This window comes from Eschrichtius robustus, chromosome 6, assembly GCF_028021215.1.
Source record: "Eschrichtius robustus isolate mEscRob2 chromosome 6, mEscRob2.pri, whole genome shotgun sequence".
Classification (NCBI taxonomy): Eukaryota; Metazoa; Chordata; class Mammalia; order Artiodactyla; family Eschrichtiidae; genus Eschrichtius; species Eschrichtius robustus.
Genome location: NC_090829.1, coordinates 139,534,116 through 139,555,739, shown reverse-complemented (window position 1 = coordinate 139,555,739; position 21,624 = coordinate 139,534,116). Strand labels below are relative to the sequence as shown.

Here is a 21,624-nt window from a genome sequence, read left to right as displayed (position 1 = left end):
TCTCCACCATACAGTTAGCCTAAGGAAAAATGTCTTCTAAATTATTCCTAAAGCCTGACTTGGTTCACAACAGGCAGATGAAGACTAACCTACCTTTCCAGCTTCCTAATACAGGAGTTTAAGACCCAGTTGGCACCACGAAGCAAGCTGCTCATGGAGCAGAGATGGAGCTTGGTGCTGCAGAACTGCAGTTCCTAACACCCCCAGACCCTGCCCTCTGACCAGCACCTGCCTGTAAGCAAGGCTGAAATCTTCACTCACTTCTTTCACATGACTGAGTAAAACATGCCCTCCACCTTAACACATCCGACCTCACCCTCCACATTCCCTGTGCCCCCAGCCAGCAGCACTTTTCAGCACCTGACATACTGGTATACATTTACTCATTTACTGGTTTTAGTTTTTTCTCCTTCTCCTTCCACTACAAGGAAAACTCCATATGGGGCAGGGATTCTTTTCTTCAATGTTGTATTCCCTTTGCCTAAAACAGAGCAGGCATAGTGCCTGAAACACAGTAGGTATTTAATAAATATTTGTTGAATAAACAAGTGAAGCCATAGTACCAATATCCCTACCTATGATTACACTAGGAGCTGACCACAAATAAGTTCCAGAGAACACCTTAAAGCTAATGAAACTTTCTTTTAAAAAACTCATTTCAACCATACTCCCACCCCGAAACTAACCCGTGTCTCTTTCATCGTCAGTAAGCAGTCAGGGTTCAACTGTGAGCTTCCTGCTAGACGGGGGATAAAGCAGGAAACAAACGTCCTCCAAACATAAATACGCCCAGGATGCTGCAACTAATGATCCTGGATGGCTGTTCTCGCCCCACTCCTCAAGCCTCAGCAAAGGAGTTCCCAGAAGGGCTTCTCGCAACCAACAGATACTCAAAACCAATTAATGACATCAAGGTACCTTCAGTCACTACCGCTAGTCATCCTTGGGCTCCTGTCTAGCTCTCCTGCAGACATTTACACCAGCAAAACAACTGAGCCAGAAGCCCCTGATGCAGCCCCTTCCAAAGGCACTGTGGTCAGTCAATCTGAGGGGCAGAGAGCCAGAAAAGACATCATACTAAGGCCTCAGAGAAATGTCTGGAATCTTGGGAAAATTAACCAAGTTAACCCACAGTAACAAAAAAAGAAGACAGAAGGGTTGTAAGGACAGAACAGAAAAGAATCCCCATCCCTGTGGCATGAAAAGATGGTGTGATCATAGCAGTTACCTAGCTGGTACTCTCTCTCTCTCTCTCTCTCTTTGTTCTATGAAAGAAGTGGAAATTTGAGCCAAATTTGAGGATTATAACCTTTGGAATAGCAACTCAGCTCCGAGAACTGTTCCGACCCTGCACTTTCTCTTAAACCGGTATTAACATTAGTTTCTTCTGAATCTATACTCAAACTCTAAAAAGTTGTTATCCGGATGGTAAGTTCACTGAATTACTGTATTAAGTTAATAATTATTACCTCTTCCCATGATCCTCTCCTTCTTAAAGATCCAAATAAGGTTTAAGGGAAAAAAAACCTTCAAAGATTATAACTATTTGTCTGAAAATATAGTAAGACAATAAGATCATCTGAATTAATTTATTAAATATATATAGTTTTATTTTTCTAAATATGAACAGGTACAGTTAGGTTCACAGAATATTTGGTTCTTATACCTGTCCTTGGAGACTTAATTTAATGAATAGACAATATCAGTAATAAGCATGTCAAATACTTTTATGTGAATGAATGCTATAAGCATTTAAGGTAATGAAAGAGGTTTCCCTTAATGTATTTCCTTTTTTTATTTTTTAAGACCCTGACTGTTTTCAAGCAGGTAACGTACTTGGCAAGACCCTTCTTGGACTACTGGAGCGTGGCCTCACTGTGAGGTTTCACGAAATCTGAACCAGTAAAATACTTCTTTACCTTTGTCACAAGAGTTGATAAAAGGTATAACTATTGTTAGAAACAACTGAATTACTTAAGTAGTGAATAATAAAATAATAATTATAGCAGCAAATATTTGCTATACACTATGCTTTGAGTATGCAGATTTTTACTCTCTCATGTAATCCTCTCAACAATCTCATGAGAATAAGGAACGTAAGTTCCTGTCACTATTTTACAAATGAGAAATCTGAGTCTCGGATGTAAAGTTTACTTGACCAAGGTCCTAGAGCCAGTAAATAACAGAGATGAGAACTGAGGCAGTCTCCCACCTAAGCCTATGCTCTGAACCACAGCTCTGGGCCAGGAGCTCCCTGTTAATTTTAGGTCTCTAGTCTATCCTCTTGTTGAATCATTTTTAGGCTATTTGTTGGACAAAATAATTGAGTCATGCATAATAAATACCAATAAAATAAACATATGCATTTATTAAAATTAATTATGTTCAAAACTGTAAATATGCTTTTTTTAACTTGCCCACTTACAATTCCACGGGTACTTCAAACACTGGAAAAAATGTGACTAGTGACTACATCTTTCCATGAGTAATTATGCTCTCTTAAAACACCAAAATCCCACAATCAAAAAAAAAAAAAATTAAATGTATATAGGACATGCATGAAATTGGATATGAACGTAATTTTGACTGACAATCTTTTTCTGCACTCAATAAATGAGTGTGTGCTATGGTCTTGGCATGTCACACAATATTGCTAACCTCTTCCACAATTGGCCAAGCTGCCTAAAAGGCCAAATCAATTAGCTAATTCTAAATATATCACTTTTCTTATATTCTTCTGGCAACAGAAGTTACTATTTCAGGGGCATCTGTATATATAAACCAGATGAATTCTACCCACAAAAAACTGGCCTTTAGATCAGGCTGTATTTCAGTGCTTCAAATAGTGCCTTGTGCAGGCTAGGCACTCAAAATATATGGAAAGAACAAATTAATTTCGACAAACCAAACAACTCTTCCTTCACAAACTTTCATTGTGATTTCATGTTAGGTAACCAAACTTTCTGTTTTTCATTATTGTGGTGCCATAAGCACCAATCCAGAATTAGAAAATTAACTTGTCCAAATACACACTCAGTTACAAATCTATATACTAAGACTCAAGCCAGCCCTAAGCATTTGACGCTTTGTCCACTTCCAACTTCTTATGGTCACACAGTCAGGAGAATGTAATGTAGCAAGCTCCCTCCTTCCCTTCCGCAGCCGGGCAGAAGTCCCACAGTGTTCAGAGGACCCAGGGGCTCCCTGAGCCACTGCAGGTAGCCAGTCCCACCACGGCCTCCACACCGCCCCCAACGCCCTCGCTGAAAAGGCAAAGTTGTTGCGCTATTCTCCTGCCGCCTCAGCCTTAAGGCTCCGGGAGCCAAAAAAAGTCACATCCCCAACGCTCCTATCTCTTGACCTTTCTGTGTGATGATGACACAAATCACAAAGCCAAAAAAAAAAGAAAGAGAAAGAAAAGGAAAAAAAAAAAAAAAGGCAGTAGTTCACACCTCCTGCTTAGAGAAGTTACAAGAGCTAAAACAATCTTTTTTTCTTGAAAAGATTCCATAGTGTTAAGTACCAGGACTTTATTTAAAAATTGTTTTCTAGTTTAATAATACCTATTCCACCCATTTTATTTATGTTTACCTCATATTTTCATATATATAGTGGAGAATGAGAAACACCATGTCCTGCCATTCTTGCTATTTTGAGAGCTATTAATAAAGCTGAAGAGCATATGTAACACATATCCAGAGTACATAGCTTAAGAACCATGAAAGGTACTGTGAAAACTGTAACAGCCCAGAGAGACTCAGCATTCTGAACATCAATCATACTTTTCTACATTTACTTTTACTGCATTTATCTTTTGAACAAAACCGTATTTAAACTCACATGAAACACACTCACACAAGAAAGATTAACTACCAGAAATAAAACGTTATCTCCTTTCAATTTACTTGTACAATAAACCTTACTTAAAAGGCACTGATAGGATGATTATGGAAACTGAATAATGAAATTACAGAAGTTCAGAGCTAGGAAGTACTCTTCTGGAGGGTCTAGTCTAAGGTCCCAATCTTACATTCAAGGAACAGAGAGAAGGGTCCATGTGACCTGACTCAAGTCATACAACCACGTGAGTCAAGACCTGGAGCCCATGTCTTATGACCGGCAGACCACGCCACGTCAGTGCACAGTTTCAGTGCTTTACACTTCAGTTGTAAGTAAGCTTTTAATCTGACTGCCTTATTAGGTTCCAAAATTTCTGGAGTTTGGCAGAAGTATCTGGCTGAATACTATTACTGAAAAGACAGTCTTTTTACATCATATGAATCTTTAAAAATATTTTACAGCTTACAATGGAAATACTAAGTAACTTATCTCTTATTTGAAAATAACCCTCAAATAAGATGTTAGTTGTATCTAAAAATAGGTACTTTGCTAACTAAATTACCTACTACAATAATACAAACATAAAATAACTTGAAAGGACTGGATTTTTTTCCTAGCCTTCCTTAGATGCCAGGTGTTAGAACTGAAAAAGCACTGTATCTAAGAAGAAAGAAGCCTGGGCTGGGCCCCAGAGTCTACTGCCTACATACTTGGAGAAGTCACAAATGGGAGCTCAGTCCCTTCAGCTGTAAAAAGAGACTAAAAACAGACACCCTACCTGATAGGCTGCTCTTGAACAAGCGGGAAAATGAATCCAAACATACTTTGTTTCTTAAAAGTACAGTGCAAAGACTGTGCTATTACTACTCTTTGGATGTCCAGAGAATTTTCTTCTGGTACACAATTAAACACTTTCCAATTCTGACCAACTGCTCCAATTCTCAAACATACAACTTCTCCATTTACTGCCTAAAACAAATTCTTATGTCCTGTCATAATTTATCTTACTATTTAACTGTGAATGTTATTCACATGCTATATAATTTTATAAATGTAAAAGTCAGTTCAACTATTCACAAGATCTTATTATAATACATACAAGGGTGTCCTCAAATAATGATGTTACTTAACTGTAGCCAATAGCTCATTAAAACCAGGTATTATTGAATTAGAGAAAACACATTTCCTTCAAATAATCCAGTATAATAAATACTTTGAAATTTTCTAAGTTTTTGTTCATATTGAAAGACCTAAACAGTGACAAACCAAATTCCTGAGTACATGGAAAAACAGCCATTTTCAGCACTCATCACACACAGTCTCAGTGGAGAAAGAAATTTTACCACAACTACAGCTAGTTAAAAAAAAAAAAAAAACTCCCGAAATCAAAAATCAACATAGTGGACGCAGTTAATTCAGGAAGATATTAAAAATACACACACATACACACATGCATATGTGTATGTATATCAAGAGATTTCAGCATTTATTCACTTTACACTATCCATCTTATGGAAAATTGCTGAATCTCTAGTCTGAATATTAGAATGAGCAGCATGGTTAATTTACATTTTTTTCTTTTTAACTTTAAGGAGTTTCATATTTATTTTTATAAATGTGTACTAAAGTAGTTTATAACAGTGTAAAATCACCTCTTTAAGTTTCCTGTAATGGAATCTGACTTGTTTTCCTGTAACTTATATTTTTCTACTTAACCGCCTTCCCATAAAAATAAGGTTTAAGTTTTTTTATTTTAACTAATATTCTTTAGAAGTAACTTTTCCCCCATCGCAGAATGAGAGAATGTGGTTATGTTTATAAGTGTTTTTCTAATTAAGGTGAAATACATAGAAAAAAAACAAACAAAAAAAAAAACAACAAACTTTTAAACGCAAACTCCTTAATATCATATTCTGTCAACCTGGAATCCCATGTGACATGTAAACCGAAAACCATTAAGGCATTCTGCCTATTTACTATTTTACCATTTTAATGAATAAATTACCATTCCAACAAATCATTTCTGATACGTCATAAACTTACCTGGTTAGTTAGAGGTTGCTGAATCTGGTCAGAATAAGATAAGGCAGAAACCTGTTGGTCACTTATGTTTGGCTGGCGACGGTCACTGTACTGATGTGAATGGGGCATCTGTCCAGCCATCTGAAGGCCAGCAGCATGGAATGAAAATGACGGTGCAAGCCGAACAGATGAAGGTTTGCATGCTGAAGTCTCTCCTCCTACGAGAAGATAATAAGTGAGGTTTAAAGGATGCATTCATATCCTAATGTTTGTATCTTTTGACTTATCTGATAGTTCTTTAAATAAGGACTTTAGGATGTTCAATAATATTAAAAACCTTTAAAAAAAATTAAAAACCTTTAAAACTTCAAACAAGGGTATGACACTCAACACAACTGTTGTACAATAAATGGTATAAAATATAATAGTGATTAAAATGAATATCTAAAAGTCTGTTTTAAGAGAAAATCTTAAGCAAATCCTTTTGTAAAGCAATGGGAATAACCTTTCATACTTATTTTTACATATGAGATTTTCATCAATTGAGAATCATAAGTTGCAAAAGTAATCTCTGAATTCCTGCAAAGGGCCTGTCCAATGGATCAGCTCTTTAGAAATCAATTCAAAGGAAAACTGCTGAGATGCTGCTTTGTACCTGTCAGGTGTACGGCAATCCATAGCCCTAGCATCTCCCAAACCAGGTGAAAAATTTGTCCTAATGGTGCTCACCACTGACACAGGTAATTAAAAGTTGAGCACACAATACATGGAAACAAATTCACAGGCTGCTGTATTCCTCTGGACTCTTCTGACACAGTCCTAAGAGAACCTAGACCAGGCAAGCTTGTCACAAAAACGAACAATCAATTATTATCCCACAGGTAGGCTGGGACCACGGTCATGATTTTCATAGTAGAAATGGAAAATTAACATTTTGGTCCTAAAAGTATTTGGTAGCTAGCTAATAAAAGTTAATTTTTCTTTAGGAAAAGAAAAAGACTTTTCTTCTTATATTCGACCAAATCTGCAAATTTGCAATCACAGACTAAAGCCAGAAAACAAAGCACAAAACCCTGGTCAACCAACACTGGCCCAGAATACATGTGCCTGTCTTCCTGAGTAAACCAGCAAACTCTCACCACACAACACACCACACTGTTCAGCACCAGAGTACTTTTTCTAAAGTCAGCTTGTTTTGAAACACACAACAGCGCTGGCCCCAAAGTGAAGACCACAGATTCTCAGCCAGGCTGCTGCAGTTTGAAATTTCAGCTCCACACTTACCAGCTGTGTGGCCTTGCACACCTAATTTCCTGATAATGATAATAGTATCTACCTCAAACAGCTGTGGTGAAGGTTAAGTGCTTTAATACATGTAAAGTACTTAGAACGGCTCCGGCAATTAGTAGGTGGCTTAATATCAACTGCAATTACTGTACTGTAATGCACGGTACAGTAGATGGGAAGGAAGATGGGGCGAGTACCCTTCTTCTGAGGCATACAATCTCCACCTGAATGTTGCACAGATTCTGCAAACTAACGAGAACAAAGCTCAATTCCCCCCAAAAAATATAAGTTCCACTTTTATATCCTACACAGCAAACGCCACCACGCCACTGTCTTCTACCCAGTCAACCAGAATCAAAGCTCTGAGAGTCACGCTCGAGTTCTTTTCCTCCAGACAGCCTCGCGCAAATGGCAGCCCAATCTCACTGACTCTACTGCCCACAGAACGCTCAAACACAATCTCCTCTTTTCATTTCCATTACCCCATGCCTCACTTAGATGACTAAAATAGATTCCTAATAGATCTCTCTCTCTTTACTTTGCCCATGTGCAACTCCGCATTTCTTCAATAAGATGGCTAGAGTGGCCTTTCTAAGGTGCAAATCTCAAGTCTTCACCCCCTACTTAGCGTTGCTTTTAGACCTTAGCTTCTATCTCCCTCCATTACAGCATGCGGTCCTTAACTGACCCAGAGTATATGATTCATAAATATCTGCTGGATAAGTACAATGTTCCTACGATGACAGATGGGATAACTTCTCTAAACATTTCATTATTCATAATTAAAAAATACATACAGTTAATCCAATTCCATAGAGCGACTTTGTTCCGTGAAAAAAATAATTTATCCTAAGGAAATAATAGATGATGTGCACAAAAATAGTAAGGGAAGAATGTTTATCTTGGTATTATTTACAACAGCAAAAGATTGGAAACCTAACTGTCAAATAACTGGGGGTGGGTGGGTGGATGGGTGTGTGTCTGTGTGTGTGTGTGTGTGTGTGTGCGTGTGTGTGTGTGTTAAATTTGCATGTTAAAAACACAAAAGACTGGGAAGGAATATAAATATAAATATATATGAAAAGAATTGGGGTCCTTGATCTATAAATAACTCTTAAATAGTAAAAAGACTAAGGCTCTGAATGACAAACGACTTAACCATTCTGGGTCCTAGTTTCCCTACCTATAGCAGAGGTATTATTACACTAACCCTGTTCCTTTAGGATTGTTATCAAGTTTAAACGAGATACCAAAAGTTGACATACAGAATAGAACCTGGTACATAACATGCACTTTTTAAGAAACACGAGCTTCTGTTTCTATCATCAATGTCATTATTATATACTGTGTTTAAACTTGTTTGTTATAATATATAGAAAAAAGTCATTAGTATATAGCTTAAATAATTATCATCAATTTAACCTGTGGGACAAGAAAAATAAAACTTGCCATCATTCCAAAACCCCTACCACCACTCTATGACCCCTCACAATCAATACCTAACTCCCTCATCCCCAAAAGTTACTAGTATCTTGACCTCCAAAAACAGATTAGTTTTAACTTTATATAAATGAATTTGTTTGCTTAATGTTAGGCTTATGAACTGTAGCTTGTTCATTATCATTACTTTATCCACCCTACTTTTGATTGACATGGGATTATTTCCAGTTCAGAGCTATTATGCATACTGCCACTAGGAAGATTCTTAAGTGATTTTCGGTATATACAGAGATGCTGTTCTGTTGGGTTTTTCCCAGTTTTCTGTTTAATCAATCTATTTTTTCCCTAGTAGTTTATGAAAATTCCCTGTGCTCCATTCCTTCACTAACACTTAGAATCATCAGTATTTCTAATTTCAGCCACTACAGCAGGTGTGTACTCCACTGTGATTTTAATGTGTATTTTCCTCGTGACTATGAGCATCTTTTCATTTATCAGCCACTTGGGTATCCACTTAGGTGAAATGCCCATTCAGATTGTTTTTCAATTTTTCTATCAAGAGAGTCTTTTTCTTACAAATATCTAAAACCTAAAAAAATTAGATTTTTTAACATATTTTGGATATAAGCCCCTTATTGGTTATAGATGGTTTACACTGTCACTCTCTTAATGTCATTTCTTAAATTAACTAATTTATTTTATTTATTTTTTGGCTGCGTTGGGTCTTCATTGCTGTGCACGGGCTTTCTCTAGTTGCAGCAAGCGGAGGCTACTCTTCGTTGCGGTGCATGGGCTTCTCATTGAGGTGGCTTCTCTTGTTGCAGAGCACAGGCTTCAGCAGTTGTGGCTCACGGGCTCAGTAGTTGTGGCTCGCGGGCTTAGTTGCTCTGCAGCATGTGGGATCTTCCTGGATCAGGGCTCAAACCCATGTCCTCTGCATTGGCAGGCAGATTCTTAACCACTGCACCACCAGGGAAGTCCCTTAATGGTATTTTTTGACGAACACAATCTCTTAATGTTACCAACTTTTGGTTTAAAATTAGTACTTTTGGTGTCTGTTTAAGAAATCTTTCCTTTATACCAAAGTCATGAAGAAATTCTATGTTATCTTCCAGAAGTTGGGTTTTACCATTCACATCTAAAGATGAGCAGTGCTCTTGGATCTGATTTCTGTGTGTTTTCGATAGCAATCAAGTTTCATTTCCCCCCAAAATGGACATCCAATTAACCCAGAACCAATTATTAAAAAGAAACTTTCCCCAATGCCCTGTAATGTCAACTTTATCAAAAATCACATACTCGTACATACTTGGATCTGTTTTTGGATTCTTTATTCTGTGATGCTGGATAAAGACTTAAGTAGATTTCTTACATCTTTGTGTAAGAACCAAATATTGTCTAAATTATGATAGCTTCAGAAGTTTTAATATGTAGTAAAGAATTTTTTTCTTCTACAAGAATGTTTTGGCTATTCTTAGCCCTCTCTGTGTCTATGTTTTAGAATTAGCTCATCAAATTCACCAAGACAAATAAACGCATGCTGGGATTTTGGCTGAAACTGCATTGTCTGGAACAGCGCTGTCCAACAGAAAGTTCTGCAATGATGGATTTATCTGCACTGTTTAGTAAGTAGCTACTAGCACAACTGGGCACTTGAACAGTCTTTTTTTTCCCCCTTCCCAATCTTTATTCTTCACTTTGCCTTATTCTACTTGCTGCCACCTTCAGTACAGTGGTTATCAGAGGAGGAGGTACAGACAGGTTCTGCTGTCTTATACCCAATCTCAGAAGGAAAGCTTTCTATATTTCTCCAGTATTGTGGTTGCTCTAGGTATTTAACTGATAACCACTAACAGGTTAACGAAGTTCCCTTCTAGCCCCAGTTTGCTAAAACCTTTTTCTCATGAACTGATGCTGAATTTTATTAAATGCTTTTTCTGAGCTCCACTGAAATGACATGCGTTTTCTTATTTATTTGGTTAATGTGGTGAAATACACTGATTGGTTTATGAATGTTAAATCAACTGCAGCATTCCTGGAATACAATTTGGTCATGATTATCCTTTTGTAGTAAATTCACTGGTGACATCATCTGGACGTGCAGTTTTCTTTGTGGGTAGGTTTTTCAATTAAATTTCTTAAATATGACTATTCAGATTTTACATTTTCTGGTGTGTCTATTTTGGTAGGCTATATGTTTCCAATAGTATTTACTTCGTCTAAATTTCAAATGCATCGTTATCAACTTCTTCATAATATCCTCTCTTATAAGCTTTTCAATCAATGTAGATATAACTGTAGTAACAGCCGCTTCACCCAAGACTGGTTAAAAAGTCCTTCTCTTTTCTTCTTTGTGATCAGTCTAGTCAAAGGTTTATTAATTTTATTAAGTATTCCTCTTTTACTTGTATTTTCTTTTTTTTTAACCCATGTTAAAAAAAAAAAAAAAAAAGCAAAAAGAATAACAAATTAGTATTTTCACATCCAAAACGATCTTAACTAGTTTGCCAGTTATATTCTTTTTTCTTTTTTAATTTAATTTTAATTTTATATTGGAGTTTAGCTGATTTAAAATGTAGTGTTAGTTTCAGGTATACAGAAAAGTGATTCATTTATACATACACACATTCCATTCTTTTTCAGATTCTTTTCCCATATAGGTTATTACAAAATATTGAATAGAGTCCCCTGTGCTATATAATAGGTTCTCATTTGTTATCTATTTTATATATAGGAGTGTATATATGTCAATCCCAATCTCCCAATTCATCCTTCCCACCTTGGTAACCATAAATTCGTTTTCCACATCTGTGACTCTATTTCTGCTTTGCAAATAAGTTCATCTGTACATTTTTCTGGATTCCACATATAAGCGATGTTATACATTTGTCTTTCTCTTTCTGACTTACTTCACTCTGTATGACAATTAGACTCTCTAGGTCTATCCATATTTTTGCAAATGGCATTCTTTCTTTCTTTTTTATGGCTGAGTAATATTCCATTATATATATGTACCACATCTTCTTTATCCATTCCTCTGCCGATGGACATTTAGGTTGCTTCTGTGTCTTGGCTATTGTAAATAGTGCTGCAATGAGCATTGGGGTGCATGTATCTTTCCAAATTATGGTTTTCTCTGGATATATGCCCAGGAGTGGGATTGCTGGATCATAAAGTAGTTCTTTTTTTTTTTTTTTGAAATGGTTTTTGCTTTTATTTTTTTATTTATTTTATTTTATTTTATTTTTATTTTTTTGTAATGTCTGAAACATTTATATTAACATATTTCCATACATATTTCCATACAAATACAAAATTTTTAGAAATTTCATGTAATGTCTGAAACATTTATATTAACATATTTCCATACATATTTCCATACAAATACAAATATAAGATTTTTAGAAATTTCATGTAATGTCTGAAACATTTATATTAACATATTTCCATACAAATAACCCAATGAAAGTTTAGTATTAGTTGTTTTGTTTGTTTTTTTATACTGCAGGTTCTTATTAGGCATCAATTTTATACACATCAGTGTATACATGTCAATCCCAATCGCCCAATTCAGCACACCACCATCCCCACCTCACCGCAGTTTTCCCCCCTTGGTGTCCATATGTCCATTCTCTACATCTGTGTCTCAACTTCTGCCCTGCAAACTGGCTCATCTGTACCATTTTTCTAGGTTCCACATACATGCATTAATATACGATATTTGTTTTTCTCTTTCTGACTTACTTCACTCTGTATGACAGTCTCTAGATCCATCCACGTCTCAACAAATGACTCAATTTCGTTCCTTTTTATGGCTGAGTAATATTCCATTGTATATATGTACCACATCTTCTTTATCCATTCATCTGCTGATGGGCATTTAGGTTGCTTCCATGACCTGGCTATTGTAAATAGTGCTGCAATGAACATTCGGGTGCACGTGTCTTTTTGAATTACGGTTTTCTCTGGGTATATGCCCAGTAGTGGGATTGCTGGGTCATATGGTAATTCTATTTTTAGTTTTTTAAGGAACCTCCATACTGTTCTCCATAGTGGCTGTATCAATTTACATTCCCACCAACAGTGCAAGAGGGTTCTCTTTTCTCCACACCCTCTCCAGCATTTGTTGTTTGTAGATTTTCTGATGATGCCCATTCTAACAGGAGAGAGGTGATACCTCATTGTAGTTTTGATTTGCATTTCTCTAATAATTAGTGATGTTGAGCATCTTTTCATGTGCTTCGTGGCCGTCTGTATGTCTTCTTTGGAGAAATGTCTATTTAGGTCTTCTGCCCATTTTTGGATTGGGGTGTTTGTTTCTTTGATATTGAGCTGAATGAGCTGTTTATATATTTTGGAGATTAATCCTTTGTCCGTTGATTCATTTGCAAATATTTTCTCCCATTCTGAGGGTTGTCTTTTCGTCTTGTTTATGGTTTCCTTTGCTGTGCAAAAGCTTTGAAGTTTCATTAGGTCCCACTTGTTTATTTTTGTTTTTATTTCCATTACTCTAGGAGGTGGATCAAAAAAGATCTTGCTGTGATTTATGTCAAAGAGTGTTCTTCCTATGTTTTCCTCTAAGACTTTTATAGTGTCCAGTCTTATATTTAGGTCTCTAATCTATTTTGAGTTTATTTTTGTGTATGGTGTTAGGGAGTATTCTAATTTCATTCTTTTACATGTAGCTGTCCAGTTTTCCCAGCACCACTTATTGAAGAGACTGTCTTTTCTGCATTGTATATCTTTGCCTCCTTTGTCATAGATTAGTTGACCATAGGTGCGTGGGTTAATCTCTGGGCTTTCTATCTTGTTCCATTGATCTATGTTTCTGTTTTTGTGCCAGTACCATATTGTCTTGATTACTGTAGCTTTGTAGTATAGTCTGAAGTCAGGGAGTCTGATTCCTCCAGCTCCATTTTTTTGCCTCAAGACTGCTTTGGCTATTCGGGGTCTTTTGTGTCTCCATACAAATTTTAAGATGATTTGTTCTAGCCCCGTAAAAAATGCCATTGGTAATTTGATAGGGATTGCATTGAATCTGTAGATTGCTTTGGGTAGTATAGTCATTTTCACAATGTTGATTCTTCCAATCCAAGAACATGGTATATCTCTCCATCTGTTGGTATCATCTTTAATTTCTTTCATCAGTGTCTTATAGTTTTCTGCATACAGGTCTTTTGTCTCCCTAGGTAGGTTTATTCCTAAGTATTTTATTCTTTTTGTTGCAATGGTAAATGGGAGTGTTTCCATAATTTCTCTTTCAGATTTTTCATCATTAGTGTATAGGAATGCAAGAGATTTCTGTGCATTAATTTTGTATCCTGCAACTTTACCATATTCATTAATTAGCTCTAGCAGTTTTCTGGTGGCAGTTTTAGGATTCTCTATGTATAGTATCATGTCATCTGCAAACAGTGACAGTTTTACTTCTTCTTTTCCAATTTGTATTCCTTTTAGTTCTTTTTCTTCTCTGATTGCCGTGGCTAGGACTTCCAGAACTATGTTGAATAATAGTGGTGAGAGTGGACATCCTTGTCTCGTTCCTGATCTTAGAGGAAATGCTTTCAGTTTTTCACCATTGAGAATGATGTTTGCTGTGGGTTTGTCATATATGGCCTTTATTATGTTGAGGTAGGTTCCCTCTATGCCTACTTTCTGGAGAGATTTTATCAGAAATGGGTGTTGAATTGTGTCAAAAGCTTTTTCTGCATCTATTGAGATGATCATATGGTTTTTATTCTTCAATTTGTTAATATGGTGTATCACATTGATTGATTTGCATATATTGAAGAATCCTTGCATCCCTGGGATAAATCCCACTTGATCGTGGTGTATGATCCTTTTACTGTGTTGTTGGATTCTGTTTGCTAGTATTTTGTTGAGGATTTTTGCATCTATATTCATCAGTGATATTGGTCTGTAATTTTCTTTTTTTGTAGTGTCTTTGTCTGGTTTTGGTATCAGGGTGATGGTGGCCTCATAGAATGAGTTTGGGAGTGTTCCTTCCTCTGCAATTTTTTGGAAGAGTTTGAGAAGGATGGGTTTTAGCTCTTCTCTAAATGTTTGATAGAATTCACCTGTGAAGCCATCTGGTCCTTGACTTTTGTTTGTTGGAAGATTTTTAATCACAGTTTCAATTTCATTACTTGTGATTGGTCTGTTCATATTTTCTATTTCTTCCTGATTCAGTCTTGGAAGGTTATACCTTTCTAAGAATTTGTCCATTTCTTCCAGGTTGTCCATTTTATTGGCATAAAGTTGCTTGTAGTAGTCTCTTAGGATGCTTTGTATTTCTGCGGTGTCTGTTGTAACTTCTCCTTTTTCATTTCTGATTTTATTGATTTGAGTCCTCTCCCTCTTTTTCTTGATGAGTCTGGCTAATGGCTTATCAATTTTGTTTATCTTCTCAAAGAACCAACTTTTAGTTTTATTGATCTTTGCTATTGTTTTCTTTGTTTCTATTTCATTTATTTCTGCTCTGATCTTTATGATTTCTTTCCTTCTGCTAACTTTGGGTTTTGTTTGTTCTTCTTTCTCTAGTTTCTTTAGGTGTAAGGTTAGATTGTTTACTTGAGATTTTTCTTGTTTCTTTAGGTAGGCTTGTATAGCTATAAACTTCCCTCTTAGAACCGCTTTTGCTGCATCCCATAGATTTTGGGTCGTCGTGTTTTCATTGTCATTTGTCTCTAGGTATTCTTTGATTTCCTCTTTGATTTCTTCAGTGATCTCTTGGTTATTTAGTAACGTATTGTTTAGCCTCCATGTGTTTGTCTTTTTTACGTTTTTTTCCCTGTAATTCATTTCTAATCTCATAGCATTGTGGTCAGAAAAGATGCTTGCTATGATTTCAATTTTCTTAAATTTACTGAGGCTTGATTTGTGACCCAAGATGTGATCTATCCTGGAGAATGTTCCGTGCGCACTTGAGAAGAACGTGTAATCTGCTGTTTTTGGATGGAATGTCCTATATATATCAATTAAATCTATCTGGTCTATTGTGTCATTTAAAGCTTCTGTTTCCTTATTTATTTTCATTTTGGATGATCTGTCCATTGGTGTAAGTGAAGTGTTAAAGTCCCCCACTATTATTGTGTTACTGTCGATTTCCTCTTTTATAGCTGTTAGCAGTTGCCTTATGTATTGAGGTGCTCCTATGTTGGGTGCATATATATTTATAATTGTTATATCTTCTTCTTGGATTGATCCCTGGATCATTATGTAGTGTCCTTGTCTCTTGTAACATTCTTTATTTTAAAGTCTATTTTATCTGATATGAGTATAGCTACTCCAGCTTTCTTTTGATTTCCATTTGCATGGAATATCTTTTTCCATCCCCTCACTTTCAGTCTGTATGTGTCCCTAGGTCTAAAGTGGGTCTCTTGTAGACAGCATATATATGGGTCTTGTTTTTGTATCTATTCAGCTAGTCTATGTCTTTTGGTTGGGGCATTTAATCCATTCACGTTTAAGGTAATTATCGATATGTATGTTCCTATGACCATTTTCTTAATTGTTTTGGGTTTGTTTTTGTAGGTCCTTTTCTTCTCTTGTGTTTCCCACTTAGAGAAGTTCCTTTAGCATTTGTTGTAGAGCTGGTTTGGTGGTGCTGAATTCTCTTAGCTTTTGCTTGTCTGTAAAGCTTTTGATTTCTCCATCAAATCTAAATGAGATCCTTGCCGGGTAGAGTAATCTTGGCTGTAGGTTCTTCCCTTTCATCACTTTAAGTATATCATGCCACTCCCTTCTGGCTTGCAGAGTTTCTGCTGAGAAATCAGCTGTTAACCTTATGGGAGTTCCCTTGTATGTTATTTGTCGTTTTTCCCTTGCTGCTTTCAATAATTTTTCTTTGTCTTTAATTTTTGCCACTTTGATTACTATGTGTCTCGGCGTGTTTCTCCTTGGGTTTATTCTGTATGGGACTCTCTGCGCTTCCTGGACTTGGGACGCTATTTCCTTTCCCATGTTAGGGAAGTTTTCGACTATAATCTCTTCAAATATTTTCTCTGGTCCTTTCTCTCTCTCTTCTCCTTCTGGGACCCCTATAATGCGAATGTTGTTGCGTTTAATGTTGTCCCAGAGGTCTCTTAGGCTGTCTTCATTTCTTTTCATTCTTTTTTCTTTAGTCTGTTCTGCAGCAGTGAATTCCACCATTCTGTCTTCCAGGTCACTTATCCATTCTTCTGCCTCAGTTATTCTGCTATTGATTCCTTCTAGTGTAGTTTTCATTTCAGTTATTGTATTGGTCATCTGTGTTTGTTTGTTCTTTAATTCTTCTAGGTCTTTGTTAATCATTTCTTGCACCTTCTCAATCTTTGCCTCCATTCTTATTCCGAAGTCCTGGATCATCTTCACTATCATTATTCTGAATTCTTTTTCTGGAAGGTTGCCTATCTCCACTTCATTTAGTTGTTTCTCTGGGGTTTTTTCTTGTTCCTTCATCTGGTACATAGCCCTCTGCCCTTTCATCTTCTCTTTCTGTAACTGTGGTTTCTGGTCCACAGGCTGCAGGATTGTAGTTTTTCTTGCTTCTGATTTACTTGTATTTTCTATTTCTGTACTTATCTTATTCCTTCGGTTAGCCAGAGAGGTATATTAAAAATCTCCCATTTAGGTTATGTACTGAATTACATAAATTGGAAGGTTTTATACCTTCCTGATGAACAAGATCTTTTATCATTATAAACTGCCCCTGTTTCTTTCCAATAATGCTTTTCACCTTGTCTGACATTAGCAATGACTACACCAAGCCTACCTCTTAATCTTCGCATGGTATGTCTTTTGTTCATCCTTTTACTTTCAACCTTTGTTTCCTTATATTTGAGGTTTGTTTCTTGTTAAACAGTATGTAGTTGGGTTTAATTCATGTATGAACACTAATAACCTTTCTATACTTATTGCAACTGTTTTATGTTCCTTTCTTACCTTCTGCTGGATTAAACTTTATACGCCCCCTCCTTGCATGCAGATTATTTTTTTTAAGTTATCTTATACATTACAATATGGATTACATATCCTTGACTCACCAAAACCTAATTACTCCTTTAATTTGCATACTATTGTTGACTTATGTACACACACACACCCCACAAGCACACGATCACAAGACAGTGACTAATCATCCAGCATGAGTAGAATCAGACTCAAGAATACATTTTGGGTGACGGATCAATAACTTTTTGATATCCAGACAGCCATGAAAGAAATACAATGAACTAGATAGCTGTTGCTTGATTATTACTGTTACAACTATCCTCCTAAAATACTTGTTTCATTTTCTGAATCTAGATCTAGTCAATTACATGCACTAAATTCAACAAGCACTCAATGAGGGGTAACTAAGGCATTGTTTTGTGGGGGTGACAATGCCACCCACGATCTGTAACAGTGAGTCTCAAACTTTAACGTGCTTACAAATCGCCTTTGAATCTTGTTAAAACTGCAGACTGACTCAGTAGATCTAGAGTAGGGCTTGAGAGTCTAACAAGCCACCAGATGATGCCAATGCTGCTCTGAATAACATCTAAAAAAATTTAACTGCTCATCTTAAGAAAGCTATCTTTCAACTAATGCAAGTAGCAGATAGTCCAAAAACAGGCTATGTTCTGACTACACAATACACCGTAAGGCTTTTCCCTCCAAATTTTGGGGTCTGTGGGTTTTTTTTTTTTTTTAAAGACTAAAACACATTCCCTTCCTAAGAGTGGTATGGTAGGTGACAAAGAATCTGATTTTCCTTTAAAATTTGCTGTAGGTAATCTAAATGTGGGTCAGCAAGAAATAACTATGTTTTTCACTTGTGGGATTTTTTTTTGGCTGCACTGGGTCTTCGCTGCTGAGCGTGGGCTTTCTCTAGTTGCGGCGAGCGGAGGCTACTCTTTGTGGCGGTGCACGGGCCTCTCACTGCCGTGGCTTCTCTTGTTGTGGAGGACGGGCTCTAGGCGAGTGGGCTTCAGTAGTCCAGGCACAGAGGTTCAGTAGTTGTGGTGCAGGGGCTTAGCTGCTCCGCGGCCTGTAGGATCTTCCAGGACCAGGGCTTGAACCTGTGTCCCCTGCACTGGCAGGCAGATTCTTAACCACTGCACCACCAGGGAAGTCCCTGTGGGATTTTTTTTAAAGCTGTTTACTATACCATCTGTTTACTATAAAATCTATTATAACTACTTAGTAACATTACCAGTTATTTAGCGAAGTGAAAGAAAGATTAAGCTTCTAGCACTAAGGCCTGGTATATAGGTGATGTCTGCCACATGCTCACTGTCTCCTTTCTTAGTTCAACTGCTCCGTGTTAAATCCAGAAAGAGACTCAAGTTTAGTTTCCTCCCACAATGCCAGAAAGTATTTAAGGTATTCACTCATTCATTCCTCTCCTATTGTAAGGCTCCAAGAAGACAAACTAATATGGGAATTTCCTGTCAACCTGATTTTATAATTAAGCAAATCACCATGGTTTTTATTCTTTCTAAAGTTTCCATCTTCCTTTTTAAATCTAAATGTTAATGAGGAAAAAGACTCCGTTCATCCTATAACAGAGATGATGATAAAGAATTAGGTTGAACTATATGAAATTGCTGATATTAGACCTCCTTTGGCCTACAAAACAGCAATTTCATATGGTTTAACCTGTATCTGCCATAGTATATATAACCCTTATTCAACTAAATTAAAAATAATATTTTAGCCCAAGAATGTATCATAAATACATGTCGCAATAGCAGATATTTTAATTTAATGATAAACTTATAAAACTTAATTCAAAATTATCTTCTTTTTTTTTTAACATCTTTATTGGAGTATAATTGCTTTACAATGGTGTGTTAGTTTCTGCTTCAAAATCATTTCTTGGAGTTCAACTCCAATGTAATATTTTAAATTGCTGCCAAACAGTATAAAAGGCAAGTTGGAGAAAAGTATGCATGTAAGGTCCTGTCTTCATTTTTTATATCCTTCTGAACTCTATGGATCTTTTTTACCATAAGCATATCTTCATAAATTTTAAAAGTTCATAAAAATGTTGTTGGTAAATAGTTTATTAAAAAATGAAGCAGCTTCCTCACTATGTTCTAAAAAGAAACTTTAACTAGAGACCATAACACTAGTAGAGATTAGCATTGATTCTAGAGAGAAACATTCCATGAACAGATCTCAGAGATTGAGAGACGGCAAGACAGAGGCAGAAGTAGACACAGAGGAAATACCAAACAAAAAAGCCTGGGAGAAGACCCTGAGTGAAAATAACCATCATTTATATCTCTGATATAAGACCCACATGTAGCGCCACTTGTAGCTAACTTGAATTTTTTTTTATTAATATACTGATAGGAGACCATCCTTGTAACAGTATTAATCCACATTAGATTTTAAAGAGACAGAACAATATTAAAGAACAAAAATAAATGAAAACAATTCAAGTTAATTAAAACTAAGACATTCAAATGCAGAAACTTTTACTAGGCCAAGTTTCTGAGACAGAATCCCCTAAGAAATGACAGAAAGGCAACCAAGCGTAAGTGGGAAGAAACCTGCAAGGTCCCTAGCAACAAGATATACCCATAGCAAAAGAGAAGAAAAACGTTAAAGGAGTAGCCAGTTGCACTTTTAATGATGGCTGGCAAGAAAAATACACATTAAGAGGGTAACTGAATGGAAGTCCACGCGTATATTAGTACTAAGAACAGTGCCTGGGACGTGGCCTGCATTCAATAAATATTTCTTCAGTGAAAGAATTAACTGAATCCAACAGGAATATTTAGAACGTGAAGAAATGGTTCAAAAAGGGAGGGAGAAAGCTGAAGGGGGTAAGGATGAAAGAAGTATTTTTAAAATGGGGGCTCGGGGCTTCCCTGGTGGCACAGTGGTTAAGAATCCGCCTGCCAATGCAGGGGACATGGGTTCGAGCCCTGGTCCGGTAAGATCCCACATGCCACAGAGCAATGAAGCCCATGTGCCACAACTACTGAGCCTGCGCTCTAGAGCCCGCACGCCCCAACTACGGAAGCCTGTGTACCTAGAGCCCGTGCTCCGCAACAAGAGAAGCCACCACAATGAGAAGCCCGTGCACCGCAATGAAGAGTAGCCCCCGCTCGCTGCAACTAGAGAAAGCCCGCACGCAGCAACAAAGACCCAACACAGCCAAAGATAAAAATAAATAAATACATACATACATAAATAAATAAAATGGGGGCTCATGAGCCAGAAATAAAGAACAGTCTAATCACAGCACAGGCTACATCTATTGCTGACAGTCAATTTCTCTTACTCACTTTTATATCCCAAGCACATATGACAGTGCCTGCCTCCACAGGTGTTAAATAAATATACATTAAGGTGAAACTATGTTATGATTCTATAAATTATCTAATTTTAAGAACAAATGAACTGATTTCTTATTACCCTCTAGTTAGTGGCCAATATGTATCACCACAGAATGCATGTGTACGTGTACACACACACACACACACACACACACTTTAACCTACTAGCCAAAACAGCATATTCAATTGTCTACAAACAGGATGAAATTGCTCATATGAGACCTAAACAAAATGCTCAGGTTTATCAATATGAGATGTTAAGTAAATCTGTGCATTAAATTGTTAAGAATAACAATGGGATAGGGATAAAAATATTTCTCTTTAAAGCCTATAATATCAGACTTCCACTTCTGACCATTTTAGAGCACCTGGTCCCGAACTACCTCACTCACAACAAACCACTACGCAACTGGTCAAGACAGATGAAATATCTGTTTTCAGACACTGGACGATAGGCCACACAGAACAACTTCTTTGTGTGCCTAGTGATCACCGAGAAAAGGGAAACTTGGTGAGCCCCACAATCACCTTGGCTTTCTATCTGGAGACAATTTCCAGAGTACAGTGCAGGGAGGGGGGCCCAAACAGAACACAGTGGTCTTGCTGAACTGAGGAGACAGAGATGAGAGTTCAAGGCTACCGAGTTGGCTGGAATCTGTGGGGCAGGCAGTAGAAATAAGGGAGTTATGCAGAGAAGGAGCTCCATTAATCTATACCTGGGGAT

General features: G+C 36.8%; 1 protein-coding gene across 8 annotated transcripts in view; it reads right to left on the bottom strand.

Moving 5' to 3' along the window:
- DYRK1A (dual specificity tyrosine phosphorylation regulated kinase 1A) overlaps positions 1-21,624 on the bottom strand; it is a 150,185-nt gene that overhangs the window by 35,287 nt on the left and 93,274 nt on the right. For all 8 annotated transcript variants that reach the window (XM_068547076.1, XM_068547082.1, XM_068547081.1 and 5 more), the window contains one exon: positions 5,884-6,080. In XM_068547076.1, coding sequence (XP_068403177.1) covers positions 5,884-6,080 — 197 coding nt within the window. The remainder of the gene's footprint in view (positions 1-5,883; positions 6,081-21,624) is intronic.